The following is a 22,832-nucleotide window of genomic DNA, read 5'->3' on the forward strand; positions in this document are numbered from 1 at the left end:
TATCCCCAGTCATCACTGTGGATAGCTCACGGAAAATCTATGCTCAGTGTGCACCAGAAGTTAAAAAAGCAAACAAAACTGTTAGGATGTATAGGGAACGGAAAACAATATGGCAAATATTATAATTCCATTATATAAATCAATAGTCTGAGCTTTCCTGAAATTTTGCTTTCAGTTCTAGCCACTGTATCTCAAAAAGGATGTAGCAGAAATATCAAGGGGTTAGAAACAAGCAGCAAGAATGATTAGAGAGGTCTGGAAAAACTTCCATATGAAAAAAGATTGAAAAGATTCAGACTATTTAGTTTATGAGGAGATAAATAAGAGGGGACAAGATAGAGGTATACAAAATAAAGACTGTATAGAGATTATAGACCTTGGTAAGTCACTTTGCCTCTGTGCTGCAGTTCCCCACCTATAAAATGGTGATACTAATACTTCCCTATCTCACAATAGCCTCGTGAGGATAAAGTGCTTCGAGATCTATCAATGAAAAGTGCTGTATAAGAAATAGGTATTATCATTATTCCACTGTCTTGTAAAGCAGCTAGTGCCAGCCACTGTCCCAAATAGGCTACTGAACCAGAGAGACCTCTAGCCTGATGTAATATGACAATGTGTATGTTCCCATGAATTTCAAGCTGTGTTAAGATTCGGTGCCTGAGGTTCTTGATCTCAGTCATTTGTCCCTCTTGGCTTAAAAATCTTGGCTGTTAATAATATTAAGATATTGTGAAAGAGAAAGGGGACAAATACACGTATAAATACTTGTCTGTCCATCTTTGCTTAGCACTTTTTAATTTTTCTCCTTTTCTAAACAGTCCTTCCTATTAGTTTTATAATCGAGCTGAAATTTCATACCAGACTTTTCTCAGAGATAAAGGACCTCACTGAAATGTCTATTTCCTTACAGGGCAAGTGCAGAATGAAGATGTTCAAGTTTGCTGTAGTCCTATTTTTTGCTATCCTAGCAACATCTACCTGCAAATGGGATAGATGTCTGGAGGGGGGAACTCACAAGCACAGACCAAGCCCTGAGCCGGACATCCATGAATGCACACTGTACTCTGCGTGTAAGAGCTGTTTAATCTTTGGCATAGAATTTTTAGAATAGTTTAAAAGTTGACCTTTGTATCAACTAACAGTCCCTAGCATACTTTTAATTACTTTAACACTGTGCAATATTTACAATAGGAGTTTTGTTTGAAAAGCAACTTTTATTGGCTTTTTCCTTACTACATCCAGTTCCAAATGCAGAGCCAGATACCGCTCTCCTTGAGACCAGTTGCAAAACTATTGGCTTCAGTAACTGAACTTCAAAAATGTATGATCCAGATTTCATCCTGTTGTACTCCATTTACTTAAGCTTGCACTAGGGATGACTTGGACCTGATGGGATTAAGTATGAGAATATTTAAAATACAGCATAATCATCTTGATTGTGATGTACCAGTGCACAAATTATTGTCCTAATTAAGTTTCTGGCCTGATTAAAAGTAGAGACTGTCAGAAAAAGTATGAAAACACTGAAAATTAAAATGTTGTACTGGATATAAATGTAAGAATAAAACCAATATTCACTGCATGTCATCTTTTTTCTTCTTTATTTGATAACTTCTATATTAAAAGGCTGGAGTTCAGAAATTTCACTCCTCCAGCATATGACAGCTTGTTAAACACCACTTAGCTTCTTGGCACTGACTGAATACATTCTCACAAAACAATATTGATGCCAGTTCAGTCCCACTTAATCAGTGGTCACATTATCATTTCCAAGATCATTCACTTACAAGTCGTAGAAAGTCTTTCTTTTGTAAAGCTTCCATCCCAGTTGTTACCATTTTGGATTATGTGCCCAAAAGATTCATTAAGTACTCCTGTTCTTTTTTCTAAATTGAGTTTTCCAAATTTTGAGTGTTAAAGTAAACCCTCATTGTAGTCTCTTTGTTTTATTTCCAATAGCTTCCTGTTGTTATGCAAACTTCACAGAGCAGTTGGCTCATTCACCAGTAATTCAAGTAAGCAACAGCTACTGGAACAGATGTGGGATTCTCAGTAAATCGTAAGTCAGCTTTGATATTGTCTATGTCTTGGTGCAATAGGACTATTCCACAATAGCTGAAACTGCCAACATTAACTCCCCCTGGAATTTCTGATGGAAACTCCATAGGTTTTTCTGGAGATGTTACCTAAAGTGGCTGCCCCCATCTTGGCCCCTCGTCTGCGCAGCTCCTCTCTGCTCCTTCTCTCCTCACTCAAAAATCCATGGAGCCTTAATCACACTTTATTCAGGCAGAGTGGCTTCTGCCATTTCAGAAGAGGAGTGACTGCTCTTAAGACCTGCTCTTTTAAAAAATGCTCTCTCTGGTGTGCAATAATCTGGCAATGCAAACCAGTAGTAAACCTGGTTTACCTGGCTGGTTAAGCCATATTTACAACCATGCCTGCTTTGTACTTCTGTAGCAGCCGGAGCATACCATTGAATCTAGCCCATGATTTGTATCGACAGGGCCTTGTCCCTTGTTTAAAAAAACAGATAAATTAGATTAAGTCTTAAAAAACAAAATGTAAAAGGGAAGCCAGAAAGGAAACTTGCAAATAATGAGAAAAATTCTTGTAGTCTTGTGAGCTTTGTAACCATAAAAAATGTTTTCCTAATTGAGGCTTATAGTTCATTGCTAGATTTTGAGAGTTGTCAAATATGTCAGGCTACACAAATAAAAGAAGGAAAGTGCAAAACAATTAAGCAAAAACATATTTGCAAAAGTAATAGCTATTGCCTGCCACTCCCAGGAGAACAACTACAATATGTGGTTTTTCAGTAACTTCAGCTGGACTAGAGAAAATCTAAATACTGGTGAAATCATGAGAGTATAACACAGAAACAAAGCTTTATGCTGTGGTTTGATGTTACATTTTATTATTGCTTTGAACTTGACCATTTCGTGCCAGCAAAAACTCAGTGGCTCAAATGTTTATATAAAGCAAATACAAAAGGGGCCCAAACATGACTTATTAATTCATTTAAAAATTAGAGTGAATATTCACGAACTTTTTTGCATGATTTGTCCAGTTCCAGTAATTTCACAGGCAAAACCTGCACACAACAACAAAGGAATAAGTTTAGAATCTATACACAAATAGGACAAGAGGATGGATTTAAATTGCTCCATCTAATCTATAGTGATGGGTGCTGTCGAAACCTGTTGGAAAGTGTGGACTATAATCTTGGATGCTGAGAAGCAGACTTAATTGTTGTTTTTCTCACTCAATGTAGCTGCGAGGGTTACATGAAGAAAATTGAATGTTTTTACCGGTGTTCGCCGCATGCCGCTCACTGGATCAATCCCAACTACACTGCTGGTATTGAGTTTGTTCCTTTGTGCCAAAACTTCTGTGATGACTGGTAGGTTTAACACTTTACACTGCTCATATTTTTAGTTATATTTGAGATACCTGCATTACCCATGTAAGAGGTAGCCACAAATGTGCAAATAATGACCTTCCCAAACAAGTGGCAACAAAATTTGATAGCACTCTGCATCATTTATCTCCCTTCTTTTGTTCAACTTCTCTCTTTTTTTTTCTATACCTCTAATTTTTCCCCTTTGAATTTATTACCCTGTAAATAATAACCTACTCAGTGACATCTCCAAGTCTAGTATAAAGTCAGTTTGTATCATAGTTTTGAAAATACAAATTATGTGAGCAGCATAATCACATATATTATCTAAATATGTGCCCATGATATTGATACACTTCTTTTATTTCTGTATCTATTAACTACGCCGTGGAATCATGGAATAAACTAACAAATTCATTTATGTAATAAATTTAATTTTAACCTTCTGCCTCTTCACCTGCTTTCTGTCTACAAATCCATTTCTGCTTAAATTACTTCTAATACTCCATATTTCAGAACAGTTTTCAGACAGCTGTCATTTAATAAAAATTATAATGATCTAACCCCAAAATAGTTAATTTTTTCTTCCCCCAAATACAACTCAGATAAAAGCAGGCAGTGAAAATTACTTTTTGAGATACAAGGCATGTGGTGGGATAGTTTTAAGCCCAATACCTTGCAAATCATCAGGTCTAGACATCTTGTATCCCACCTGAGAAGTGAGAATTCTGATTTTCTAGTGATTCAGATCCAGCATCTATTTATAGGTATAGAGAGTTGTGAAATGTAGATCTTTAATCATGAAGCCTTGGTGTTTAGCAAAGTTACGTTAGAGCATGTATAGGAGCTGGAAAAATGCATTTGATCTATTTTCTCCATTACTTTTAGGCTTAGGCATGGTAACTCGAGAAATTTGGCTTTACTGGGAAAATGATGTGAAATGTAGTACAAATAATGGTTGAGCTGTTCAGAGCAGTCTAGAGGATTTAGACACCTGTCTTCCATTCAAATTTGTGAGAGACAAGGTGGGTGAGACAATATATTTTATTGGACCAACTTCTGTTGGTGAAAGAGACAAACTTTCAACCTTACACAGAGCGCCTCAAGTCTGGGAAATGTACTCAGAGAATCACAGATAAATACAAGATGGAACAGATTGTTTAGCCTAAGTAGCTAACACATTTCAAGGGAGCATTGAAGGTGAAGTGCCCCTTAAACACCTATCCAGTCATAGGGGGGGAAAGGGGAAAAAAAAAGCTGGGGATGAGGTTTAGTAGGTTACCAATTGTAATAAGCCATAAATCCAGTATCTCTATCATAGGTGCTGGAACTAGAGGTGATGGGGGGGCTGCCGCACCCCCTGGCTTGAAGTGGTTTCCATGATATACAGGGTTTACAGTTTGGTTCAATGGCTCTCAGCACCTCCACTATAAAAATTGTTCCAGCACTCCGATCTCTATTCAGTCCATGATTTATAGGATCTAGTTAAGAACTTAAACTCCCAGGCTCATCTTTTGAAGGTGTATGGAGGTTTCCTTTGAGGGTGAGGACTGATAAGTCAGGTACAGAGTGATCACTGTGAAAAGTGTTCAGCCGTGGCCGATATGGTGCTTTTATTGTTTTTCTGTGTGAGTTCATTTGAGAGCATAGTGATTGTTTCGTTTCATCCAGTAGTTGTTAGTGGGGCATTTAGTGCACTGGATGAGGTGGGTTCTTTTTTTTAAACTATGTCCACTCTGCTCTGTGTCTAAGGGTATGTCGACACTACGAAATTAGGTCGAATTTATAGAAGTCGGTTTTTTAGAAATCGGTTTTATATATTCGAGTGTGTGTGTCCCCACAGAAAATGCTCTAAGTGCATTAAGTGCATTAACTCGGCAGAGTGCTTCCACAATACCGAGGCTAGAGTCGTCTTCCGGAGTGTTGCACTGTGGGTACCTATCCCACAGTTCCCGCAGTCTCCGCTGCCCATTGGAATTCTGGGTTGAGATCCCAATGCCTGATGGGGCTAAAACATTGTCGCGGGTGGTTCTGGGTACATATCGTCAGGCCCCCGTTCCCTCCCTCCCTCCGTGAAAGCAAGGGCAGACAATTGTTTCGCACCTTTTTTCCTGAGTTACCTGTGCAGACGCCATACCATGGTAAGCATGGAGACCGCTCAGGTAACCGTCACCGTATGTCTCCTGGGTGCTGGCAGACATGGTACTGCATTGCTACACAGCAGCATCAACCCATTGCCTTCTGGCAGCAGATGGTACAGTACGACTGGTAGCCGTCATCGTCATCTCCGAGGTGCTCCTGGCCATGTTGGCCAGGAGTGCCTGGGCAGACATGGGCGCAGGGACTAAATTTGGAGTGACTTGACCAGGTCATTCTCTTTAGTCCTGCAGTCAGTCCTATTGAACCATCTTATGGTGAGCAGGCAGGCGATATGGATTGCTAGCAGTCCTACTGTACCATCTTCTGCCAGGCAGGCAAGAGATGAGGATGGCTAGCAGTCCTACTGCACCATTTTCTGCCGAGCAGCCATGAGATGTGGATGGCTTGCAGTCCTTCTGCACCGTCTGCTGCCAGCCAAAGATGTAAAAGATAGATGGAGTGGATCAAAACAAGAAATAGACCAGATTTGTTTTGTAATCATTTGCTTCCCCCCTTCCCCTGTCTAGGGGACTCATTCCTCTAGGTCACACTGCAGTCACTCACAGAGAAGGTGCAGCGAGGTAAATCTAGCCATGTATCAATGAGAGACCAGACCAATCTGCTTGTTCCAATAAGAACAATTACTTAGGTGCACCATTTCTTATTGGAACCCTCCGTGAAGTCCTGCCTGAAATACTCATTGATGTAAAGCCACCCCCTTTGTTGATTTTAATTCCCTGTAAGCCAACCCTGTAAGCCATGTCGTCAGTCGCCCCTCCCTCCGTCAGAGCAACGGCAGATAATTGTTCCGCGCCTTTTTTCTGTGCGGACGCCATACCAAGGCAAGCATGGAGGCCGCTCAGCTCACTTTGGCAATTAGGAGCACATTAAACACCACGCGCATTATCCAGCAGTATATGCAGCACCAGAACCTGGCAGAGTGATACCGGGCGAGGAGGTGACGTCAGCATGGTCACGTGAGTGATCAGGACATGGACACAGATTTCTCTGAAAGCATGGGCCCTGCCAATGCACGCATCATGGTGCTAATGGGGCAGGTTCATGCTGTGGAACGCCGATTCTGGGCTCGGGAAACAAGCACAGACTGGTGGGACCGCATAGTGTTGCAGGTCTGGGACGATTCCCAGTGGCTGCGAAACTTTCGCATGCGTAAGGGCACTTTCATGGAACTTTGTGACTTGCTTTCCCCTGCCCTGAAGCGCATGAATACCAAGATGAGAGCAGCCCTCACAGTTGAGAGGCGAGTGGCAACAGCCCTGTGGAAGCTTGCAACGCCAGACAGCTACCGGTCAGTTGGGAATTAATTTGGAGTGGGCAAATCTACTGTGGGGGCTGCTGTGACGCAAGTAGCCCACGCAATCAAAGATCTGCTGATATCAAGGGTAGTGACCCTGGGAAATGTGCAGGTCATAGTGGATGGCTTTGCTGCAATGGGATTCCCTAACTGTGGTGGGGCCATAGACGGAACCCATATCCCTATCTTGGCACCGGAGCACCAAGCCAGTGAGTACATAAACCACAAGGGGTACTTTTCAATAGTGCTGCAAGCTCTGGTGGATCACAAGGGACGTTTCACCAACATCAACGTGGGATGGCCGGGAAAGGTACATGACGCTCGCATCTTCAGGAACTCTGGTCTGTTTCAAAAGCTGCAGGAAGGGACTTTATTCCCAGGCCAGAAAATAACTGTTGTGGATGTTGAAATGCCTATAGTTATCCTTGGGGACCCAGCCTACCCCTTAATGCCATGGCTCATGAAGCCATACACAGGCAGCCTGGACAGTAGTCAGGAGCTGTTCAACTACAGGCTGAGCAAGTGCAGAATGGAGGTAGAATGTGCATTTGGATGTTTAAAGGCGCGCTGGCGCAGTTTACTGACTCGCTTAGACTTCAGCGAAACCAATATTCCCACTGTTGTTACTGCTTGCTGTGTGCTCCACAATATCTATGAGAGTAAGGGGGAGACGTTTATGGCGGGGTGGGAGGTTGAGGCAAATCTCCTGGCTGCTGGTTACGCGCAGCCAGACACCAGGGCGGTTAGAAGAGCACAGAATGGCGCGGTACGCATCAGAGAAGCTTTGAAAACCAGTTCCGTGACTGGCCAGGCTACGGTGTGAAAGTTCTGTTTGTTTCTCCTTGATGAAACCCCCCGCCCCTTGGTTCACTCTACTTCCCTGTAAGCTAACCACCCTCCCCTCCTCCCTTCGATCACCGCTTGCAGAGGCAATAAAGTCATTGTTGCTTCACATTCATGCATTCTTTATTCATTCATCACACAAATAGGGGGATGACTGCCAAGGTAGCCCAGGAGGGGTGGTGGAGGAGGGAAGGAAAATGCCACACAGCACTTTAAAAGTTAACAACTTTAAAATTTATTGAATGCCAGCCTTCTGTTTTTTGGGCAATCCTCTGTGGTGGAGTGGCTGGTTGGCCGGAGGCCCCCCCACCGTGTTCTTGGGCGTCTGGGTGTGGAGGCTATGGAACTTGGGGAGGAGGACGGTTGGTTACACAGGGGCTGTAGTGGCAGTCTGTGCTCCAGCTGCCTTTGCTGCAGCTCAACCATACGCTGGAGCGCATTAGTTTGATCCTCCAGCAGCCTCAGCATTGAATCCTGCCTCCTCTCATCATGCTGCCGCCACATTTGAGCTTCAGCCCTGCCGTCAGCCCGCCACTTACTCTCTTCAGCCCGCCACCTCTCCTACCGGTCATTTTGTGCTTTCCTGCACTCTGACATTATTTGCCTCCACGCATTTGTCTGTGCTCTGTCAGTGTGGGAGGACAGCATGAGCTCAGAGAACATTTCATCACGAGTGCGTTTTTTTTTCTTTCTAATCGTCACTAGCCTCTGGAAAGGAGAAGATCCTGTGATCATTGAAACACATGCAGCTGGTGAAGAAAAAAAAAGGGACAGCGGTATTTAAAAAGACACATTTTATAAAACAGTGGCTACACTCTTTCAGGGTAAACCTTGCTGTTAACATTACATACATAGCACATGTGCTTTCGTTACAAGGTCGCATTTTGCCTCCCCCCACCGCGTGGCTACCCCCTCAACCCTGCCCCTTCCCCGTGGCTAACAGCAGGGAACATTTCTGTTCAGCCACAGGCAAACAGCCCAGCAGGAACGGGCACCTCTGAGTGTCCCCTGAAAAAAAGCACCCTATTTCAACCAGGTGACCACGAATGATATCTCACTCTCCTGAGGATAACACAGAGAGATGAAGAACGGATGTTGTTTGAACGCCAGCAAACATACACTGCAATGCTTTGTTGTACAATGATTCCCGAGTACGTGTTACTGGCCTGTAGTGGTAAAGTGTCCTACCACGGAGGATGCAATAAGGCTGCCCTCCCCAGAAACCTTTTGCAAAGGCTTTGGGAGTACATCCAGGAGAGCCACAAATGCCAGGGCAAAGTAATCCTTTCACATGCTTGCTTTTAAACCATGTATAGTATTTTAAAAAGGTACACTCACCGGAGGTCCCTTCTCCGCCTGCCGGGTCCAGGAGGCAGCCTTGGGTGGGTTCGGGGGGTACTGGCTCCAGGTCCAGGGTGAGAAACAGTTCCTGGCTGTCGGGAAAACCGGTTTCTCCGCTTGCTTGCTGTGAGCTATCTTCTTCGTCCCCAAAACCTGCTTCCGTGTTGCCTCCACCTCCACTGAAGGAGTCAAACAACATGGCTGGGGTAGTGGTGGCTGAACCCCCTAAAATGGCATGCAGCTCATCATAGAAGCGGCATGTTCGGGGCTCTCACCCGGAGCGGCCGTTCGCCTCTCTGGTTTTCTGGTAGGCTTGCCTCAGCTCCTTCAGTTTCACGCGGCACTGCTTCGGGTCCCTGTTATGGCCTCTGTCCTTCATGCCCTGGGAGATTTTGACTAAGGTTTTGGCATTTCGAAAACTGGAACGGAGTTCTGATAGCATGGATTCCTCTCCCCATACAGCGATCAGATCCCGTACCTCCCGTTCGGTCCATGCTGGAGCTCTTTTGCGATTCTGGGACTCCATCATGGTCACCTCTGCTGATGAGCTCTGCATGGTCACCTGCAGCTTGCGACGCTGGCCAAACAGGAAATGAGATTCAAAAGTTTGCGGTTCTTTTCCTGTCTACCTGGCCAGTGCATCTGAGTTGAGAGTGCTGTCCAGAGCTGTCACAATGGAGCACTCTGGGATAGCTCCCGGAGGCCAATACCGTCGAATTGTGTCCACAGTACCCCAAATTCGACCCGGCAAGGCCGATTTAAGCGCTAATCCACTTGTCAGGGGTGGAGTAAGGAAATCAATTTTAAGAGCCCTTTAAGTCAAAATAAAGGGCTTCATCGTGTGGACGGGTGCAGGTTTACATTGATTTAACGTTGCTAAATTCGACCTAAAGTCCTAGTGTAGACCAGGGCTAAGCTAGAGAAGGCAGGTCAAAGAAGGATAAAGCTTGTGTGTTCCACTGATGACGTTTATCCTGTTGTAGAAAATTCCATTTTGCTGGAGGAGCAGAATTGTTAACCATGGTTTTAATCCTGGAGCTTTCAGTGGTCTTTTAGATATGCTGGGTCCAGATTTTTGAATGCCTGGGAGATAGGTACCAAGACCTATAACTTGACTGGATAGGCTCCGCTCTGTGGATTCAAATCCAAAACCACCACCACTGAAATTTGAAGGTGTTTGGATAATAATTTCTAGGTTGGGCCCATCTCTTATATACAGTATTTGTATAGGAATAGCTGTCTTCTTATTTATGGTGGTGCCCAGTATATGCTTGGCTCTTTCCAGACAGGTAAGAAAGAACAATCCCTGCCCCAAGGATAGACAGTAAGGATAGACAGACAGATACGTAGACAGGGGTTAGGGGGAATGGGAAACAACATACCACTTTTTTCTCTAATTCATGATAGGCAGCATGGCAAAAGTAGGGCTTCAAGAGGAACTTAAATATGGAGAGATAAGGGTCTCGTGGATGAACTCTGGAAGGTTGACAACTTCAAAATGCATAAGAAGCAGCACGGAAAAGGGCATGGAGGGGTGTTATGCAAAAAGCTGCTAAATGAGCAACTGAGAACAGCATTGTTGGCAGAGCAGAGGGGGCAAGGGAGTAACATGAAATATGAACAGTAGAAGGGACGGGCAGAGTTGTATAGCATTTTGAAGGTGCTGGCAAGAAACTTAAATCTGATGCAGTCATGGACGGGAAGACAATGGAAAGGATTCAGAGGGAAGTGATCAGACCAATAAGCGAGGAGACGACTTCCACTCTATTCCACAATCCCATCTGTTGTTTCAAGGCCTGATCCAAACCTCATTGTAGTCAGTTGGGCCCAGATCCTCTAAGGTATGGAGGCATCTAACTCTCCTTGAAATCAGTAGGAGTTAGGCACCATACCCTTGAGGGTCTGGACCTTGGAGTCTGTTGGATATCAGTGGACTTTGGAGCAGGCCCATAATAGGCAATATGACATGTCACTGAAAGCTAGAATAAATCTTCTACAATCCATATCAATCATACAAAAAGTCATTATCTATCTGTTATATAAAATTAAAGGAAAGCATAATGGTGGAAGAAAATACACATAGCGCATGTAGCTTATGCATATTTTAAGGCCCCTTTTCCATTGCCCAGGGTGGTGGAAGGCAGCCTTAGTGTAAATGAGAATTAGGTCTGTAATGTATATTATGGGTTTGCGTGATGTTACAAAGCACTCCCGTTTTCCTCACATGGTTTAGCTGAATATAAACAGAACCAGCTGGTAAATCATGTTTTGTAACCTTGAAGAAAAGACCATTTTGGTCTGGGAGTTTATTATGCTAGACTGTGAGCTCCTCGGGACAAGGTCTGTCTCTTCTTGAATGTCTGGAAAGCCTCAAGAGGATAGTGAGCTCTGCTATTAACAAATAAGTACTACTTATCTATCTGCAGTATTACTTTCCATCCCATTTCTTATGCATCCCACTCATCTGGTACTCTAGTTGGTGTCATATACACCTGGCGTACAACACAGATGTACAAATGACAATATATTATATGCATGGGTGTGTGTCTGACATCTTTCAGTGTCATTCCCATTCTCTCGTCCCACCCAAGGCCAGAGACTAAAAAGGTATTTTGGACAAAATTCCCACTCTCCTTGACATTCCAAAGTAGCATTTCCAAGATTTTCCACATTGTACTCATGGGAGTCCTTTCAGTATGCTGCAGCGCTCCTGGGGAATTGACCTACTTTCTCCATGGGCTGTGAATGTGCCTGCTGCATACTGAAGTCTTTGTGGCCAGAAATGTGCATAAATTTCTGAGAGAGCAGTGATTTCATTTAAAAGAAATCATCTGACTAGCCTGGAGCCTTCCCCTTTCTTCCTATTGTTTTAGGATTTCCTGCTCTCGTCAGCATTAAAATGGTCCTCTTTGAAAGTCCCTATGAACCGTGAAGAGCCCTGTGGGCAGCTTTCTTTCTGACTCATCTGCGAAATGGGCCCCTGCCCATCTGAAGGGGAAGCATGAATTCTGAAAAATAATCCTGAACATTCAAATAAGAATTAGCTCCACAATAAAAATACCTAGCAGTGAAGTAACCTGCCGTGCGAAAAGCAGATCATTCTTCGGCTATGGCTACGTTAGAGAATTTACAGCAGCACAGCTGCGCCGCCATAAGCTCTCTATGTAGTCGCTCTAAGCCAATGGGAGAGAGCTCTTCATCGGCTTAACTACTTCAGCCCCTGCAAGCAGCGGTAGCTATGTCAGCAGGGGAAGCTAAGCGCGGTGTGGACAGCGCTAAATCAGCACAAATTATGTCGCTCGGGGGAGTAACTAATTCCCAACCCTGAGTGACATAATTTACCTCGACCTTTACCTTTACAGTGTAGCCATAGCCTTAGGGTGCCTGCTGGCTGGTGTGAGGGGCTTTCAAGTTTGCATTTGTGGTTTTTGCAAGCCTTTTTTAATGGCTCAAGGAGCCATACATGGGTTTCTGGACAGCATGAATCCCTTCAGATGTCATGATCTTGCATAATTTTGCCCCCCATAATTGGCTCCCCCTTGAGACTTAAAAAAAAGCCTATAAAAACAGGGACTGTCTCTTCCTATATGTATGTATTGCACTCAGCACAATGGGGCACTGATCTTGACCGGAGGACCCTGCATATTACTAATATAGATGATAAATACAAATAGTGATTAATTCAGGTTCCTGTGGAAACCAGGTGTACAGCATCAAGCCCCCTATTCAGCAATGCTCCTAAGCACATGTTTATAAGTTCTTTGCTGAAGAGGGAAGGATTTAAGCACAAGCTTAACTTTAAGCATGTGCTGAATTTGAGCCTAATTTGCTAAGGTCTGATGTTGATAGCTGTACCAGCGCCAGACAGCAGCACAATGGCACTGGCCAAGCCTGCTTGTCAGTGGCATATTAAGGCTGGATCATAAGAATTGGCGAATCTATGACCTGCACTCCCAACAGGGCCCCAAAGTCCAGCAGCAGATTCACATGTGGGCAGGCTTGGGACTATCCCATTCTCCCACCCAGTTGTTGCTCTGTTTGGATCTCGTTTATCCTCCATCTGTGCTTGCTGTTACCCTCACAAGGTGGTATGATCGAAACAGATTTGAGTCCTTTTTCGAACTGGAGAGAGACTTGTTATCAACAAAGCAACACAGGACTTTGGACAACACATTTCCTAGATTGTTCTGCTCAGAGTTCACCAAAGGCTATCCTTTAAAAGTTGAACTCGTACAATTTAAAGTTTAACATGTAATTCTATCACTACTGAGAGCTGCATTCCTGGTATCAAAAGTCCACTCCAGCACTACCAGGTGATTACTGCATCATAAAAGCTTGGCTGTTGAAAACTGACTGAATGTGAAAATGTGAGACAAAAGTATTTTCAGCTTGTTGCACACATTGTATAGAAAACAAGTTTAAAATAGCTTTGTTCACTCCTAAGTTTTCAAAGACTAAGGGCAGAATTTGGATGTGCATGCACTGTTGTTATTATTTATAATACACCAGCACCTAAAATCCTAGTAAGGATTGCGGCCCCATTGTGTGAGTTGCTGTACAAATCCATTAGTAGCGATAGTCCTTGCCCTAAAGAGCTTACAAACTAGGGCTTAACTTTGTGTGTACAATAGTGCCGACTTTTGCAATTTGATTTTAAGTCTTGCCCCAACTTCTGGAGTCATGTGAGTATGTGAGAATCTCAGCTTTCATTAAAAGAAAATTAAGTTTCTAGCCTTCATGGTTGCAGAGAAAACCTTGAAAATGGGACTTGAGTGTACCCTGAAGATTCAAAAACAGAAAGAAAATTGAAAAAAGAAAAAACCACCAAATGTCTTATTTTTAAAAATTTGCTTGATTTTAAGCCAATCTTGATTTTTCTGGCCCTGGCGCATGATTTTGGAACTCTTGGGGTTACTCAGATGGGTAATTCCATTGAAATCTTTGAGACTACTTAGGGCAAGTCTATACTACAAATTAAGATGACCTAAGTTACAGTGCTGTATAGCCACCACATTAAGTAAATCGCTTTTGCATGTCCACACTACGCTTCTTGTGTTGGCAGTGTGTGTCCTCACCGGGAGCACTTGTGCCAATTTAACTGTTGTTGTGGGATGGCTTCTGAAAGGCTGCAATAGTCGCGGTAAGCAACACTACATCGACCTAAGTGCTATGCCTCTTGCGGAGGTGAAGTTATTAAGTTTGTGTAGTGGACAAGTTACATCAGTGGGAGCTCCACTTTAGTGTAGACACTTACAGAGTTAGGTCAATGTAAGCTGCCTTACGTCGACATAATTCTGTAGTATAGACCAGGCCACAGACACACAGAGGTACGCTGGTGTGTAAGTGTTTGCAAAATATGGGCTTTAGGGAAGATAAGGCCCAATACGTGAATATAACAATAGGAAAGGGAGGAAGCATGAGGGTAACAGTAATAAGTTACTTTTTCCTTATGTAGGCTAACAGTTTACAATACTTGATGATTACAATTAATTTACCTGCTTTTTTTATTTAATTGTCATTTAAAACAGTTCCTACGAAACCATAGTCCTCTGTGCTCCTTTAACATTCTTCTCTTCTGCCCCTACCTTCAACCCCCTAGAAATAATGAACCTGGGCTCATGGACTATTTTTATATGATCTTATTTAGTTGCTCATTAGTTGATTGCTTTCCCCCTTTCTTTAGAACATAAGAACGGCCACACTGGGTCAGACCAATGGTCCATCCAGTATCCTGTCTTCTGACAGTGGCCGGTGCCAGAGGCTTCAGAGGGAATGAACAAAACAGAGCAATCCTGGGGTGATCCATCCCCGTTGTCCAGTCCCAGCAGCTGACTCTCAGAGGCTTTATAGACTCTTTACAGCACCTTTCAAACTGGCATTATTAGCTCCTTTCCTTTTGTAAATATAAAAATTTCCTACTTCTCTCTGATGATGGTCTGTCCTTGGGGTGCCTGCCCCACATGGCTGCTGCTGTCCAATTTTGGGTCCTTGTAGATGCTGGGTATAAGAAAGCAGAAAGTCCATGGATCAGTGATGGAATTTGCCTCAGTCTCCCTACAGTAAAAAGGAGATAATATGTTCATGTCTTTGAGATCACTGGAGGAAAAGTGCTATGTAAGCACAGAGTATTATTAGCAGAACCCATGCGTCCTTCTTTGTGTGACATCAGCGTAATCCAGTGACATCGCTGAAAAACAAGGAGGTAAATAATTTTACTTTCTGTTCCCCACTAACTTCCATGCAGGTATGAAGCATGTAAAAATGACTCCACCTGCATCCGCAACTGGATGACAGATTGGGAATGGGATGAAAATGGAGTGAACCACTGTAAAAATGAATGCATCCCCTACAATAAGGTGAGAAAGCACACCGGATCAGTTACAGGAATAAGAGCATTAAAAGACAGTGAGCACTACTACTTCCTGAGGGGTTAACGCATCAAAAAAGTCTTTGGGGGAAACAAAATTCAACAGGTAAATTGTTTGGACTTCTACAATTCCAGGTTTTGTCTATACCAGATTTTTTCTTATTTAATTTCTCACCTTGGGTGAAGCAGGATTGCAAGGAGTAGACAAGGTTCAGATGCCACTGATATTTTAACCATTGAATTGTCTAGATCAGTGGCTCTCAACCTTTCCAAACAACTGTATCCCTTTCAGGAGTCTGATTATCTTGTATAGCCCCAAGTTTCGCCTCACCTAAAAACTACTTGCTTACAAACTCAGACATAAAAAATACAAAAGTGTTCCAGCACACTATTACTGAAAAAATGCTTACTTTCTCATTTTTACCATATAATTATAAAAGAAATCAACTGAAATATAAACATTGTACATACATTTCAGTGTATAATATACATGTACCCCGGGTTGATAACCACTGGTCTAGATACTGAAGTGTAGAGAAATATTAACTTTGAGAATACAACAAAAGGAGATGGTGGATAAAATGTCTACATGATTTAAGAGCCTATGTCCCATGCACTTTCAATGAGAGCTCCTAAGTGCTTATGTCTCTTTTGAAAATGGGATGTAAGCTCTTAAAAATCACATTTTTGAAATATTTACATTTTAGATTTGACGCATCTTTACCCTATTTGTACTTTTGCACTCATGCGTCTTTCCCCCAGGGAAAAGAGTTTGTCCTCCAAATGCCTGTGGAAATCCTTAGACTCCCCCTGTTTTTCTTCCTTTATCCTCCTCAGACCCCTGCTGGTTAAACAGCAGCACTGACAGACTTTATAAGAGCTCACCCAGTCTTTCTGATAGAAGTCTGATGGCTGTGGTGCCTAACCTTCTAAGCAAGAGTATAAAATGAAGGCTCAAATGGGGACGCTGAGGAAATTGTCTGGGGCCTGATCCAAAGTTAATTGAAGTAAATGGGGGGTTTTCCACATACTTCAGTGGCCTTTGAATCAGGTGAAAGTTGTGTAGTGTGGTACTGTAATAACTGCATTTTGAATATTAGTAAAGATTTAGTTTAAATGAGCCTGTTAGAACTGCTCACACAGCAGGGTTCCCTAAGAACAGAGGATGGGGACTGAACTGAAAATTCATTGGTGAAGACCGGTCCTTGGCTTGCAGAGCTGTTTGCCTCCAAGTCACTGGCTTGAAGGTAGAACCGGTTGGTCACGAATGACTGCAGCTGCCACCTGAAGGCTGCTCAATAGCCTCTGTGAGAGGAGAGGATAGTCCCAGGCCACAAACTGTGGGATCGGTGTCTGCGTTACAAAACCCACCACAAGTGGCAGTCTCAGCAGAACAGCCTGAGAATGAATGGACTATGGAGACTAAGGGCTTGACTTTCAGAAGTGCTGAGGATCCACACAGCTCTGGTTGAAGCAAAGATGGAAAATAGCACCTCAGAAAATTGGCTGAGTGCCCTTCCGATAGCTAAAGCTGGTCCCTGCTCATTCTGTGCCTGTTCTAGAGACAGGTGAGAGAAGGTTTCAGCCTTTTACCATCGCTAAAAATTCACTGGTAGTTATTTTTTAAAGAAAATATATCCATCAGCTGGGAAAGACCAGGCAGCAAATCCAGAAGTCTTATCAACTCTAACCAGACACTGCAGTTCTTAAGTTAAACACCTAGCCACGCCCCTTGCTGGCCATGGTTATCACCAAATACTGCTCATGAAGATTAGAAAGAGAGTAAAGAAGAGGTTTCATCAAAGCAAGCTCTCTGCTACTCCACATTCATTTTCATGGCAATAATCATTTCATTTGAAGCTAAAAGCTACAAAAAAAATATTCGGACAAAGTGCGTGAGGTAATTTTTTTTTTTGGACCAACTTCTGTTGGTGAGAGAGCTTTTGTGCGTGTTAATTATTTTTAGAATCAATTTTATTGCAATTTTAATTAAATGGCAAGAAACATGTATGATAATGGATATACAGGCTTTTGGTTATAAAACACAATTAATCTAACTGAAAGATTTGAAGATACATTTGTGTTATACAAACAATATACACGTGGGAGGAGCTGAGGAAAGAAAATGTACAACATTGTACAAAAAATACACTCAGTTCAAATGTACAAAGGCCTGATTATCCATGGCCTTGACCTTCTGTGATCATCAACCACAGAAAAAGGGGTGTATGATGCTATCCTACCACCATCATTATGTTTTACTCCTGTTTTTTTACAGATGTCAATGACTGCACAAGGTCTGTTATGTTTAACAACAACCTCTGCCAGCTAGAATTATCACATCATTTCTCTCTCCTATTACCAAAGCACAGTACATCTGTGGTTCTCAACCTGTGGGTAGGGACCCCAAAGTGGGTCGCTGGCTTAGACTTGCTGGGGCCCAGAGCCAAAGCCCAAGCCCAAGGGCTTCAGCCTGGGTGGCAGGGCTCAGGTTACAGACCCCTTGTCTGGGGCTGAAGCCCTTGGGCTTGGACCCCCCAAGCCTGGGGCAGTTGGGCTTTGGTCCCCCCTGCTGGGGTCCTGTATTAATTTTTGATGTCAGAAGGGGGTTGCGATGCAATGAAGTTTGAGAACCCCTGCAGTACATTATTCAAATTAATAGTATTCTGTCTGTTTACATGGCAATAGCCAAAACACCTCAAAGCCCTGTCCAAACAATTAAAAAAAAAAACATGTTTCAGGGTTAAAATGAAATGCTGAAAAAGTCAGACTTTGCTTGCGCTTGGAGTGAGCTTCTGGAAGGGAAGTTGCTGATATCCAAAAGGCACAAAGAGTTCTCGAATGTCAGTGCATTGCGGACAGATGCTTTATTTCCTCAAGTGCTTTTAACCCATATGGTGAAGCAATCAACAGCCATGCATTTGACATGTGAATGGCTGGAAGGAGTATTTGGAACTAATGTTGCATATCGAGAATGTACAGTGGACCCGAGCCAGTTCTACACATGCTATCTTAAAATTTATGAGCCACATTGTATCATTGTTCTGCATGCAGAGCACTCACCAAAAGGAACTTAGAGCAAAGACCACAAGTAGAATGTAGCCTGAGGCATGGAGAAATGAAAAGCCTATGCCCCAGTTTGAGGGCTGGTATGCTTTGTCGATTCTGGACAGTGCTTGTGCACTGTAGTGTTCTCAATATCCTGTAGTCATAGCAGCAAGATCAGAATTAAGTGAATTGCATAAGATTAACCTAGCAAGTATGAGTGTATGAGTGAGTGATTTGGAGTCTGTTGGACACCAGGGCTCAATCTGGAAATGTCCCTTACATAAGGGAATAAAGAAATGCATATTTATAGATTTTATTGGCTCCTGAATTGACCAGAAGGACACAAGGAAATAGCCAGGACTTGAAGGAATAAGCCACTGAAAGGGACAGAAATAGAGACGGTACAGCCAGAGGGCTAGATTTTTCTGCTCTGGGTGTGCAGGGGAAAAAAGGATGCAGAGCCCCTTGCACATCTTGTGGCCTAGATCCCCCTCACTGCTCTCTGTGCCCTGACTGGCAGTTTCAGACCTGCACTAGAGAGAGCACATGTTCAAAAAGGAGGTGAAAGTCAGTGGCGTGCTGCCTGCCTTCGCACTCCACAGGCATAGCACCTCCAGCAACTGCAGCTTAGATGAAGCCAGCTCCCTGCCATTCAGTTATAGTTTTAAAAGCTACATTACAGTGCAGAAATTTTGAGGGCTATTTGGAATGGACTGCATATTATTCACACATAATAGATCATAAAGGTCAGAAGAGACGGTTTCGAACTAATCTAGTCTGACCGCCTGCATATCACAAGCATAGTATATACCAAGATCTCCCTGCCCCCAAGCAAGGAAAGAGACTACTCTGGGAAATGGGGGGGAAGGTGCAACTCCCTGACATGATGTCCCCACCCCTGCTCCCACATAACTGGGCCTGGGGATCTAGCCTAAAAATAACAATCATCAATACTTTGCAGTTATAGCACCTTTCATCCAATGATCCCTGAGCCACAGAGAAATGAGTCACTGGCCCAGGGCGAATCATCTGGGAAGATTTCAGAGTAGCAGCCGTGTTAGTCTGCATTCGCAAAAAGAAAAGGCGTACTTGTGGCACCTTAAAGACTAACCAATTTATTTGAGCATAAGCTTTCATGAGCTACAGCTCACTTCATCGGATGCATCTCTGGGAAGAGACTCTCTTTATGATATGGACACACATGGGTGACATGGTAACTCAAAAAGCTGTTGCATGCAGCAGAATCGGCAACACTACTGGAAACTCAGCATGTTGATTGGAACTGATGCTTGTGTAAAAGGATTCCACTTCACTCACTGCACACTTACAACTTCCATTCGCAACAACAGTGTTTAGGGGAGGGCGTCTGCATAACGATGAGAAGAATAGACCATACAATACTTTGAATATTTATAGTAATGTCAGATCTCAAAGGGATCTCAAAGTGCTTTACAAGCACTGAGTTAGTCTGACAACACCCCTGTTGGGATATGTATTATACCCATTTCCCACTAACAAAGGGATGCAGATACAAATTAAGTGACTAGACCAAGGTTGCAGAGTGAGTCAGTGACAAAGTCAGAAACAGAACCCAGTAGTCCTTCAATCACTAAAGAATACATCCTGCTTCTTACTCCCAAGCTTGCTCCATCTGCCATCATGCATATGCCAACTACTTTATCAGCCTAATTTTGCAGGGTATCTAAGTCTCTTTTGAAATAATTTAATCAGAAGATATTGTAAATCAACAGCAAATATGTGGAGGACAAAGTGCAAACAAAGATAAAATTAATGACCTATTCATGGCTTTGTTAAAGTACATGACCTGCCAACTCTGCTGACCTGTTCTTAGCTTCTCCAGCCAATAAGATATGAATGTTTATTTGAATCCAGGCCAGGAGGGCAGCAGGTTACCATGACATATACAAAACAGCCAAGAGGTTTATTTGCAGTGTGGTCATAAAGGTCACTGTAGGTACTGCTTCCAAAAAAGATTTTGGCATAAAACAAGATATAGGACAGATTCACTTTAAACTGGTACAGGGACCTGCCATTTCCCTGAACTGGACACGTCCCCTTGCACTGGAGGGGGGACTCACTTTGAGGGAGGGCAGGTGATATTGTGGCTCTCTGCCTTCCCTTGGAGCTCCTTCAAGCAGTGGGTGTCTGTTCTGAGGTCCACCTGTACTCTCTGTGTGTGGAGTCCTGAATGGCCATGATGTACATACAGTGACAACAGTGAAATTCTAGATAGCCACAAATCTGTTAGACTGCACTGTTCCGTGGAGAAATACATGATTTCAGCTTCCAGAACTCTGTCTGATACAAAGCTCACTAAAACAAATACATGTCAGAATGTCCTGGCACATTATTTGCTGTATGGGGTTAAGTTGATCACACACACACACTGGCTTTCATCTATGGCACCTAGCATGTGAAAACAACTAAGGAAATAAGGGGCTATGTTCTCCTTTGCCCTGCACCTGGCAAAGTGGTTTGGAGCAATGGTAAGTGGGTCTCACACACTACCAGTCTGATTTGGCAATGTTTTAGATCCTCTTTACGCCGGTAGAAAGGACTAAGGGCAACAGCAAACCAGGCCCAAGTGTTTTTGATGGGTGAGGTGTTTTTTTTAATTTAATTTGTTTTGTTTGAAATCTAGATGTATACAAATGGGACTGATATGTGCCAAAGCATGTGGGGAAACTCATTAAAGGTGAGTGAATCCTACTGCCTCTGCTTGCAAATGAGCGAGAAGGATGCAGTGGCGATCAAGTATTTAACTTCCAAAAGCTCGGAGGAGAGTTCCAGTGTCAGTAGCAGCGAGGAGCGTGCCTGCAGGCGTAAACTGCAAAAGACTGAGCTCCTAACGGAAGAGGAAGGCGTAGAAATAGAGTGAGTATATGGTACTAGAAGTTTTAATGCTTGGGGGAGTAGAAGGGGCCCAGTGGGGTAATATCAGGCTGCCCTACCAGTTTAAGTTTGGGAGATCACGTAGATTACATCACAAGAAATTAAATCAATGGTAATTGCTCATGTTATACCTTATCTGATTTTTGTCTACGTCACAAAACTGCTAGGCAGATTAGCACTGATGTATCCAGTTGAGGACTACACTTGGAACTTGAAATGAAAGGGCCCAAAGCCTAATGACTATGTTTAGGACTTGGTTTTTTTCAGAGGTGCTGGGCACCTGCAGCTCCCACTGATTTCAAATGAAGTTGTGAGGACTCAGGACCTCAGAAAATTATGTCTTTAGTGTGTATAAATGGACAAGTTTGCAGCCACCCAAATCTTTATTATGGAGATGCCGCTCTGACATTACAAACTCATGCGGAACTGAGCTGAAGTATTTACATTCAGGGGGAGGCCAATGGGGGCTGGCTATTGATAAATGACAATGTAATTCCTCATCAAGATGTAGGTGCAAAATGATAGATTATGTACAGACATATGCATTAGTCCATAAGGGACACTAAACTATACTCTACTATACTGAGTATAGGGATGATTTTACATGTAACAATATATGTTCAATATTAGTGAGCTTTTACTTTAAACAAAGTCATTGTAAAAGAATCCTACAATGTGAATATGAAGTGTGAACTTGAGCTTTATTAATCCCAACAGGGTGTTTGAAATTCTGTGACAGAAGGGACCTGGTTTGAATCCTCCCTGAAGATCACCAGACTGATGCCTCAGGATGTCAGAGAATGTTCTGTTTCCATTCTCCGCTGCCAGTATTGCCAAAGCTAAACCAAAATCTACACTAATTGTAAGGGGACATTATCCTGATACTAGTGGATCAAATTCTGCCCTTGGTTACACTTGTGCAATCTCTTTGATGCTGGTAAAGTGCCATGGATCTGTCTGTTTTTCTAAGTTACCTATCACAGTGATGTCACCAGTGTAATTCAAAAAAGGATTTGGTTTCAGTGGGCCAGATTCTTGGCTGGTGTAAATCAGAGGTATGCTGATCTACACCAGGTGAATATCTGGCCCACAGCTTTTAAAATGTTGTGGCTCATATTAGCAATAAAATGAAGCATTTTAAAAATCCAACATGCTTATCCTCCGGCTGTTTGTTTACTTTCTGGGTGTCATGCAGCTAGACTGATCAGTGACACTTTCTGCTTCCCATCACCTTGACTGTTTCTTTAATGATTAAATCATTCCCACCACCATTAGGTTATTTTGAAGCCATTTTTACAAAGTCTGCATTTTGGACCAAATCAACTTGTCAGCTGTTTCAGTAGCGAGGGAGAGAATTTGGACTGCAGCTATCTCCAGCCAATCATTCCTTCCCGAGATTGTGACAGTCTGCCGTTCCATGCCCTTCCCAACTGTTGAAGCACTTATCCAGGCCTTGAATGTAT

At 43.1% G+C, this 22,832-nt stretch overlaps 1 protein-coding gene across 2 annotated transcripts in view; it reads left to right on the plus strand.

Moving 5' to 3' along the window:
* LOC102934511 (riboflavin-binding protein) overlaps positions 1-22,518 on the plus strand; it is a 38,380-nt gene extending 15,862 nt beyond the window's left edge. The window contains exons 2-7 of one of the 2 annotated variants that reach the window (XM_007069183.4): positions 914-1,073; positions 1,963-2,062; positions 3,278-3,406; positions 15,286-15,397; positions 21,119-21,351; positions 22,087-22,518. In XM_007069183.4, coding sequence (XP_007069245.3) covers positions 926-1,073; positions 1,963-2,062; positions 3,278-3,406; positions 15,286-15,397; positions 21,119-21,351; positions 22,087-22,105 — 741 coding nt within the window. In that variant the 5' untranslated portion in view covers positions 914-925 and the 3' untranslated portion in view covers positions 22,106-22,518. Of the gene's footprint in view, positions 1-913; positions 1,074-1,962; positions 2,063-3,277; positions 3,407-15,285; positions 15,398-17,173; positions 17,309-21,118; positions 21,352-22,086 lie in introns of those variants that run through there. The other variant, XR_005226615.1, reaches the window with a different exon arrangement.
* The last annotated feature ends 314 nt before the right edge of the window (positions 22,519-22,832 follow it).

The sequence above is a fragment of the Chelonia mydas genome, chromosome 8, assembly GCF_015237465.2.
Source record: "Chelonia mydas isolate rCheMyd1 chromosome 8, rCheMyd1.pri.v2, whole genome shotgun sequence".
Lineage (NCBI taxonomy): Eukaryota > Metazoa > Chordata > Testudines > Cheloniidae > Chelonia > Chelonia mydas.